General features: G+C 44.8%; 1 protein-coding gene across 2 annotated transcripts in view; it reads left to right on the top strand.

The window, feature by feature from the left end:
- agap1 (ArfGAP with GTPase domain, ankyrin repeat and PH domain 1) overlaps positions 1–9,032 on the top strand; it is a 655,663-nt gene extending 646,631 nt beyond the window's left edge. For both annotated transcript variants that reach the window (XM_067987994.1, XM_067987993.1), the window contains exon 18: positions 7,584–9,032. In XM_067987994.1, coding sequence (XP_067844095.1) covers positions 7,584–7,805 — 222 coding nt within the window. In that variant the 3' untranslated portion in view covers positions 7,806–9,032. The remainder of the gene's footprint in view (positions 1–7,583) is intronic.
- Positions 9,033–10,121: the final 1,089 nt, after the last annotated feature.

The raw sequence follows: 10,121 nt of genomic DNA on the forward strand, positions 1-10,121 counted from the left end.
GTGCAGTTCCATGGGCGCTGGCAACCCCCCAACATGCTCGAGTGGCCATTCTTCAGGTGTGAACCCAGGCAGTGAGCATTGGCAGACTATAGAACTGCAGGAGGCATCACAACCAAGCCCACTGCTGTCCTCGCCTGACACCCAGCTTCCAGTCGGAATCACTGAATAGCAATCAGAAGAACCCTGGCTGATGTTTCCCCTCCCTAACAACAACAACTTGCATTTATAAAGCACCTTTAATGTAGTAAAACACCCCAACGTGCTTCACAGGAGTGTTATCAAATAAAATTTGACACCGAGCCACAAAAAAATATATTAGAACAGGTGACCAAAAGCTTGGTCAAAGAGGAAGATTTTAAGGAGTGCCTTAAAAGAAGAGAGAGAGGTGGAGAGGTTTAGGGGGGGTAATTCCAGAGTTTAGGGCCTAGGCAGCTGAAGGCACGGCTGGCAGTGGTGGAGTGAAGGAAGTGGGGAATGCTTAAGAGTCCAGAGTTTGAGGAGGGTTGAAGGGCTGGAGGACATTACAGAGATAGCGAGGGGCGAAGTAATGGAAGGATTTGAACACGAGGATAAGAATTTTCCTGACACCAGTCATCAGACCCTCATCGATTCCTTGGCCAAAGCCAACGGACTGAGCACCGATCAGGACTCTGGCCCGTGACGTGTTTGTACAGTACCATGTTAGGGGGTGGAGGGCTGCATTTGCCCACAGCCTCATCAGGAAGCTCAGGGACCCTGCATTTATGATGATTGTCTTTTGATTGCACATTCAGATGAAGAGTGGAGCATCGAGAAGAGGAGGCATCAAAGTTTTAAAAGCAGCGATTTGGCATGGTGTGATATATTGCACTATGTTGTAGAATTGTAGCACATGGGTTCACTCTGTAATTCTCCAAGTGGCCAGTGTAATTGGGATGCGTGACTCAACGAGGTTTCCACACAGTCGCAGCATCTGCCTTGAGTAAAGCACTGGCAGAGGTCTTGGAACATGTTGCCACCCCCTCTCCCCCCCCGCCCCCCCCCCCCACCACCTCTGCAGCAGAGCCTAAAAGGGGAACTGGGAATGTTTTATACTTAACTGGTGTGGTGCCTGTGTAACATTGTTAAATATACACTGTGTAAACCTTCTGTATTTTGAGCTTGAGTCAAGCTGACGGTTTTTTCCCCTATAGGCCAGTTATATACTGTATAATAAACAGTGATTTTGACTGCACATCAACTCAAACTCTGTATAGGGTTGCCAACCCTCCAGGATTGTCCTGGAGTCTCCAGAAATTAAAGACTAATCTTCTGGACACTGCTGTGAGCAAACCCAGGAAAACAATCATCGGGACATTTTAAAGGAAAAAGTGTTTTTTAATAATTTTCTTTGAACAGTTTTGTTTATTAGTGTTTATTAAAAATATTAGACATGGGGAAATAAGGCTGTTTGACCGACGGTCAGGGTTCATCCAATAGGGTAAAGGAGAGTCTAATCGCTTTCCAATTGGCGTGAGGAGACGGAGTGCTGCGAGGACTGGTGTCATAGGATCATAGAAAGGTTACAGCACGGAAGGAGGCCATTCGGCCCATCGAGTCTGCTTCGGCTCTATGCAAGAGCAATCCAGCCAGTCCCACTCCCCCACCCTATCCCGTAGCCCTGCAAATTTTTTCCTTTCAAGTACTTACCCAGTTCCCTTCTGAAAGCCATGATTGAATCTGCCTCCACCACCCCCTCGGGCAGTGCATTCCAGATCCTAACCATTCGCTGTGTAGAAAACCTTTTTCTCATGTCACCTTTGGTTCTTTTGCCAATCACCTTAAATCTATGCCCTCTGGTTCTTGACCCTTCCACCAATAGGAACGGTTTCTCTCTATCTACTCTGTCTAGACCTCTCGTGATTTTGAATACCTCTATCAAATCTCCTCTGTTCCAAGGAGAACAACCCCAGCTTCTCCAGTCTGTCCACGTAACTAAAGTCCCTCATCCTTGGAATCATTCTAGTAAATCTCTTCTGCACCCTCTCTAAGGCCTTCACATCTTTCCTAAAGTGCAGTGCCCAGAACTGAACACAATACTCCAGTTGTGGCTGAACCAATGTTTTATAAAGGTTCATCATGACTTCCATACTTTTGTACTGTATGCCTCTATTTATAAAGCCCAGGATCCCATATGCTTTTTTAACCGCTTTCTCAACCTGCCCTGCCACCTTCAACAATTTGTGCACATATACCCCCAGGTCTTTCTGTTCCTGTATCCCTTTTAGAGTTGTGCCCTCTAGTTTATATTGCCTCTCCTCGTTCTTCCCACCGAAATGTATCACTTCGCATTTTTCTGCGTTAAATTTCATCTGCCACATGTCTGCCCATGCCACCAGCCTGTCTATGTCCTCTTGAAGTCTATCACTATCCTCCTCACTGTTTACTACCCTTCCAAGTTTTGTGTCATCTGCAAATTTGGAAATTTGTCCCTGTACACTCAAGTCCAAGTCATTAATATATGTCAAGAAAATCAGTGGTCCCAGCACCGACCCCTGAGGAACACCACTGTACACTCCTTCCAGTCCGAAAAATAACTATTCTGTTTCCTGTCACTTAGCTAATTCTGTATCCATGTGGTTACTGCCCCCTTTATTCCATAGGCCGCAATCTTGATGCAGCACTTTATCAAACGCCTTTTGAAAGTCCATATACACCACATCAACTGCATTGCCCTCATCTACCCTCTCTGTTACCTCATCAAAAAACTCTTATCAGGTTAGTTAAACACGATTTGCCTTTAACAAATCCATGCTGCCTTTCCCTAATCAATCCCGGATTATCATTTCTAAAAGTTTCCCCACCACTGAGGTTAAATTGACTGGCCTATAGTTGCTGGGTTTATCCTTATACCCTTTTTTGAACAAGGGTGTAACATTTGTAATTCTCCAGTCCTCTGGCACCACCCCCATACCTATGGATGTTTGGAAGATTATGGCCAGTACCTCTGCAATTTCCACCCTTACTTCCCTCAGCAACCGAGGATGCATCCCATCCGGACCGGGTGACTTATCTACTTCAAGTACAGCTAGCCTTTCAAGTACCTCTTCTTTATCAATTTTTAGCCCATCCAGTATCCCAACTATATCTTCCTTTACTGAGACTCTGGCAGCATCATCTTCCTTGGTAAAGACAGGTGGAAAGTACTCATTTAGTACCTCGGCCATCCCCTATGCCTCCATGAGTAGATCTCCTTTATGGTCCCTAATCGGCCCCACCCCATCCCTGTTACTATCCGTTTACTGTTTACATGCCTGTAGAAGACTTTTGTGCTGGCCGCCAGTCTTCTCATACTTTCTCTTTGCCCCTCTTATTTCCTTTTTCACTTCCCCCCCTTCAATATTCTGCCTGGTTCTCACTTGTGTTATCAACCTGATATCTGTCATACGCCCCTTTTTTCCGTTTCATCTTGCTCACTATCTCTTTTGACATCCAGTGAGTTCTGGCTTTAGTTATCCTACCTTTCTGCTTCGTGGGATGTGCCTAGACTGTACCCAAACCATCTCCTCTGCCAATCTTTTATTCCAATTTACCCGGGCCCGATCTGTTCTCAACCCACTGAAATTGGCCCTCCTCCAATTGAATATTTCTACTTTAGAGTGGTCCGTGTCCTTTTCCATAGCTATTCTAAATCTTATGATTCTATGATCGCTGTTCCCTAAATGCTCCCCCACTGACACATGCTCCACTTGGCCCACCTCATTCCCTAGAACCAAGTCCAGCAATGCCTCCTTCCTCATTGGGCCGGGAACGTACTGGTCAAGAAAGATATCCTGAACACATTTCAAAAATTCCTCCCACTCTTTGCCCCCTATATTATTACTACCCCAGTCTATATTAGCATAGTTGAAGTCCCCAGTTATCACTACTCTATAGCTCTTGCAACTCTCTGTAATTTCCCTGCAACTTTGTTCCTCTATATCCTTCTCACAAGTTGGTGGCCTATAGAATATACCCAGTAGTGTAATGGCACCTCTTTTATTTCTTAACTCTAACCAAATAGATTCTGTCCTTGACCCCTCCAGGGCACCCTCTCTCTCCAGCACTGCAATATTCTCCTTAATCAATACTGCCAACCCCCCTTCTTTCCTTCCCTATCTTTCCTGAACATCTTGTATCCAGGAATATTTAGTACCCTTTTTTGAGCCAGGTCTCCGTTATCACCACGACATTGTATTCCCAACTTTGTTTACCACACTTCGTGCGTTTACACACATGCACTGCAAACCAGTCCTAGACTTTCTTGTACTCTCTCTTAGTCTGATCCCACCTAATACCGTACTATTATTTGCTCTAGTGCTATCTTTCTCTCCCGATCCTTTGTGCCCCCTTGTATCTCCTTTCCAATGCTACATCCTGGTGTCCATCCCCCTGCCAAATTAGTTTAAACCACCACCCCCCACCCCCCCCAACAGCACTAGTGAACCTCCCCGCGAGGACATTGGTCCAGCTCCGCTGAGGTGCAACCCATCCCCATCCGGCCTGTACAGGTCCCACCTCCCCCAGAATTGGTCCCAATGCCCCAGGAATCTGAAGCCCTCCCTCCTGCACCATCTCCCCAGCCACACATTCATCTGCTCTATCCTCCTATTTCTATACGGGCGACCAATGGTTGAGATTGGGAGGTCACCTGATGACACCTCCAGGAATACATCCAAGCAGAATTGGCAACCCTAACTCTGTAGTGTAATTCAGGTGTGAAGTCGTCAGAACTAAATAATCAGACAAATGATGTGAGCCCACCTCAGACTGATAGCAGTGGTTTCGTGGTGTTCTACAGTTCCCAGATAGCCCCCAGTGATGATGGCGACCATAGCTTGAGGACTGCCTGTTTAATCATACTTAGCCTCACCATTGTGAATTAAAAGTGAAGAATATTGTACTAAATTGCCACATAATCTTAAAAGTTTTAACAGGAGATAACTGCATGCAAATGGATGTGTCCCAGCTGCCTCCTGTTTCATGTGTTTTGTGCCTTTAGAATTGCTGGACAGAGGCAGAGCTGTCAACGTTGGATGTAATCTTGAGATTTTCAGTTGTAAATCAGTCACGTAACCTGGCCACACCTTCCAGCAGAAGCAGTGATATAAAATGTTTAGGCAGGAGAAGTGTTTTTCCTGTGTGTTCAGTACTGTTTTCTCAGTCAATATATCGCCACTCCAACAAGGGAAGGAAACACTATTTGACCTGGTTCTTGATAATGAATGCAGTGGAGCCAGTAGGTGACCTAAACGTAAGGGAGCATTTGGGAAGTAGTGACCAAGATATAATTTGGTTCAGTGTAAAAATAGGAAAAGAAAAAGTCAAGAACAAGGTTGCTTGACTGGAAACAGAAAATTATAGTGAGATAAAAAGGACCTTGCCCAGATAATGGAGGAAAAAATAAGCAAATACCAACTATAGAACAATAATAGGAATTATTTAAATAGGAGATGGAAAGAGTGCAAATTAAGTCAATTCCAGCAAAGATAAAAGAGAGTGTAATGAAGGGTAGGAGTTCCGTAGAGAGTTTGGATCAAATTTGATAATTTAAAAAAAATTAACGTTTACAAAAGAGAAAGCCAGAATAAATATAAATAATATAGGAAAGCCACAAGAAGGGAAATTAAAAAGGCTAAGACAGAGTAGAAGAGAAAATTAGAAAAAACTTTAAAGGGCAATAAATAAGCTTCCTACAGCACATTTGTAGTAAGAAGATAGTCAAGGTCAGGGTAAGAAAGAAAGACTTGCATTTATATAGCGCCTTTCATGACCACGGAACGTCCAAAAGCCTTTACAGTCAACAAAATACGTTTGAAGTGTAGTCACTGTTGTGATGTAGGAAACACGGCAGCCAATTTGCGCACGGCAAGGTCCCACAAACAGCAATGTGATAATGACCAGATAATCTGTTTTTTAGGTGTTGGTTGAGGTTTAAATATTGGCCAGGCGAGAACTCTCCTGCTCTTCTTCAAAATAGTGCCATGAGACCTTTTACGTTCACCTTAGAGGGCAGATAAGGCCTCGGTTTAAAGTCTCATCTGAAAGTCGGCACCTCCGACATTGCAGCAGTCCCTCAGTACTGCACTGGAGTGTCTTCCTCGATTTTGTGCTCAAGTCCCTGGAGTGGGACTTGGACCCACAGCCTTCTGACTCAGAGGTGAGAATGCTACCACTGAGCCACAGCTGACACTATGACTGAAGGTGAGGTGACCAAAAGACAAAGGAGAACATAAGAAATAGGAGCAGGAGTAGGCCATACGGCCCCTCGAGCCTGCTCCGCCATTCAGTAAAATCAAAGCTGATCTTCAACCTCAACTCCACTTTCTCACCTGATCCCCATATCTCTTGATTCCCTTAGCATCCAAAAATCTATCTATCTCAGTCTTGAATATACTCAACTCAATTCCAAAGATTCACAACCCTCTGAGTGAAGAAATTTCTCCTCATCTCCGTCTTAAATGGCCGACCCCTTATCCTGAGACTATGCACCCTAGTTCTAGACTCTCCAGCCAGGGAAAACAGCCTCTCAGCATCTACCCTGTCAACCCCTCTCAGAACCTTATTTGTTTTAATGAGATCACCTCTCATTCTTCTAAACTCCAGAGAGTATAGGCCCATTCTACTCAATCTCTTCTCATAGCACAATGCCCTCATCCCAGGAATCAATCTAGTGAACCTTCGTTGCACTTCCTCTAAGGCAAGTATATCCTTCCTTAGGTAAGGAGACCAAAACTGTGTACACTACTCCAGGTGTGGTCTCACCAAAGCCCTATACAATTGCAGCAAGACTTCCTTACTCTTGTATTCCAACCCCCTTGCAATAAAGGCCAACAGGCCATTTGCCTTCCTTATTGCTTGCTGCATCTGCATATACTAACTTTCTGTGGCAAGGTTGTAGTGGAGTGCAAGGAAATGGCAAAAATACTAACTTAACTACTTTGCCTCAGTTATCACAGAGGAGGTGGTATTTGAAACTCGAAACACCAGAGTTGGGTGTGGAATATCTAGTGGAGATTATTAATGAGAGAGAGAGATGATATTAAAGAAGTTACTCAAGCTTAAGGTAGCCCAATCACTGGTACCTGACAGCTTCATGAGGGAAGCTAGGAAAGAAATAGCAGAGGCTCTGACTACAATTTTCTAAACTTATTTGGAAAGGAAAATTGAGCCTGGTGACTGATGTTTACTGCAGGTCCAGACCAGCAACATAGACATGTTGAATTTCCAGCTTCTGATGAAAAGTCAAGTTGTAGCAGACTAGATCTAATTTCGGGCGTAACCTTAAAATTAGAGCTAGACTGTTCAGCGATGATGTCAGGAAGCACTTCTTCACACAAAGGGTAGTGGAAATCTGGAACTCTCTTCCCCCAGAAAGCTGTTGAGGCTGGGGGTCAATTGACAATTTCAAAACTGAGATCAATAGATTTTTGTTAGGCGAGGGTATTAAGGGTTACGAAACCAAGGCAGGTAAACAGAGTTACGGTACAGATCAGGCATAATCTAATTGAATGGCAGAGCATGCTCGAGGGGCTGAATGACCTCCTCCTGTCCCTGTGTTCTAACTTTTGTTGTTGATCTTCCAGTATGGAGTTGATGTCATGGCACGCGATGCTCATAGAAACACTGCGCTGGCCTACGCCAAACAAGCGATGAGTCAGGAGTGCAGCGACATCCTGCTACAGTATGGCTGCCCCGACGAACACTTCATTCTGGTGGCGACTCCCAACCTGTCCCGCAAGAGCACCAACCGCAACAACAGCAACAACGGCGGAAGGATGGAGACCAAACTGCCTGCTGTCATTTAAGGAAGAGCTCATTGGACTCTTATGCTTAGAGAGCAGTACTGGACTTCTCCCTTTACAGCCTCGTATCTGTGAGACCTCATTCCACTCCTGATTAAGTTCTAGAAGAATCGTAACACCATGAAAGGGGGGCGGGCGTGGGGAGAGCTGGAGAAACAGGGAAAAAGAAGATAATTGGTCGTGGATCAGCTCATTACCACCAATGAGCTGAGGCCCTGCGCAGTCAACAAAAAAAAAGATTTTAAAGGATCAGGAATTGTCCACTTGAAGAACAGCCAGTGGAGCAGTGACCTGTCTTAAAAGCTTGGAGCCTTCACCCCACCTGGGCCAACAGGGCAGACTTGTGAAAAACGGACAAGGGAAATTGGAACTTTCAGGCATTGGCAATTAGTTGTCAGTACATTTCACCTCTACCAAACAGGTTGATTCAGCTCTTCTGCGAAGAGTCCTTGCTGACATAAATCAGCCGAGAGCACAGAGTTTGTCAGGTTTGAGGCTCCTATGATGGTATGTGTCAAATCAGTTGTGGCTAATCTGTCCGGGGAGAATACTGGCTTCATTACACTTGTATAGTTGAGTTCTTCCAGCATTACCACTGTTTAATAGAACATGATTAGTCATCATAGAGAAAAGCATATTAGCTGAGGAGGTAGTTACATGGCACGGTTCAGTGACTGCTTGGATGTGATTGCAATATTCTCAGAAGCAGCACATTATCTCAGTCATGTTCTTTCCGGTCCTCTGAGCCCTCCTTCCTAAATTCACTGTCATAATTTAGTGTCTATTTAATTTTTTAGTCCTCTTCCTATTGAAAAGAAAGGGATGGGGTTCCCTTCTCTCCCCCCCCCCCCCCCCTCCTCCCCCCCCCCCCCTCCACCAGAGGCAATCTGTTTTGCGAACTCAGAGATTGCTAGTTGTGGAGAGTCAGGTGCTGTGCTGGAAACAGAACTGTGGTCTTGTATGATTAAAAGGCTGTAGGCATTATATAGTCTGCTCGTTTGGAAGAAAGAAAGGGAATTGATCAGTCTTAGCCTCATTTCTCAGTCACTAGCTTACTGCCCTTCTGACCTGTGCTGTCATTGGTAGCATCTTCAAAAATGGATAAAATGGCTGCCTGCCCAAAGGAGGCATTTCTGAAATGATTCTCTGTCTTGTTTGTAAATATTATGTAAACTCTGATGCTATAGTATTTATATGTTGTACATAATTTTGTTCATTCCGTAGGGATTTTAGCCTTTTTTTGGGGTGGGTGGGGGAGGGAGTATTTGAAACTCTGATTGGAGTTCTTTACTCTGGCCACAGTAAAATGGCCGATCTCGTCCGTGAGTCACACTATTGGCCGCGTGTCATTCTATTGTTTTTTTTCTGAGGGGGGTGGGAATTGAGGTATTAGGGTAATATTGGCCAGTGATGCACAATTTGAACTCCAGTCACTTTTACACTCCAGCATCGAGTCCAAATAAGATTTATTTTTCTAGTCAATTTTTGTGCATCCCATGAGTTTGTTCCCTGGTTAAGGCGCTAATGTGTTTAATCAGAAGATATTCGGCTATTTTCGACAAACATAGACTCCCTTCTAAACGGTCAACAACATAACTACACTGTTGAGAACAAAAAATAAACTCTACACTACACACTTTTCCCTCCTGAGTGATTTAAACGATTATGTGCTTAGGCTTGGCAGTTTTCGGTATTTTTTGTAAGCTAACAATATTTTTCAATCCATGTTTCCTGGCCAGGGATCAGCCACAGGCAAGAAAGATGTGTAAAACCCCTTGGTTCCACATGTTTTCAGATCCATGTGGGATTATCCATATCCTGAAGCTCCATCACACAGCCAGCTGATATTTCATCATCGTGCTGTACCGTTCCATGTTCAGCGACTGCTCACCCCTGCTGCTGATCTTTGAATAAACCTGCCCTAGTGGCCTTCTTTTGAGCCATATCTTTACCCCTTTTCCTCCGCCTCCTCTTCTCCTCTCTCCCCCCACCCCCTCCTCAGCGGGTGATTTCTCTCTCTGACTAAAAGCGGGCAGAATGTGTCTCCGCTGGAAGATTTGAGGGTCAAGTTGTCCTGGCAACTCAAACCGTTAATGTATGGAATCAAGTCTGAGCACCTTGAAACAAACACAAAGTGGCTTCATACACACTGTCTGACAAGGAACTGCTCCCCCCGGGCATCTATTACTTCATGGAAAGAGGTGGTGGGGGGGAGGGGGGGAATTGAGGAGGGAAATGATGAAGAGCGTGGAACAGGGCCTTTTAGCGATGTGCCATTTTCCATTTCCACTCTGCCTTCTAATTAATGAAAATGTGGCG

The sequence above is a fragment of the Heptranchias perlo genome, chromosome 7, assembly GCF_035084215.1.
Source record: "Heptranchias perlo isolate sHepPer1 chromosome 7, sHepPer1.hap1, whole genome shotgun sequence".
Lineage (NCBI taxonomy): Eukaryota > Metazoa > Chordata > Chondrichthyes > Hexanchiformes > Hexanchidae > Heptranchias > Heptranchias perlo.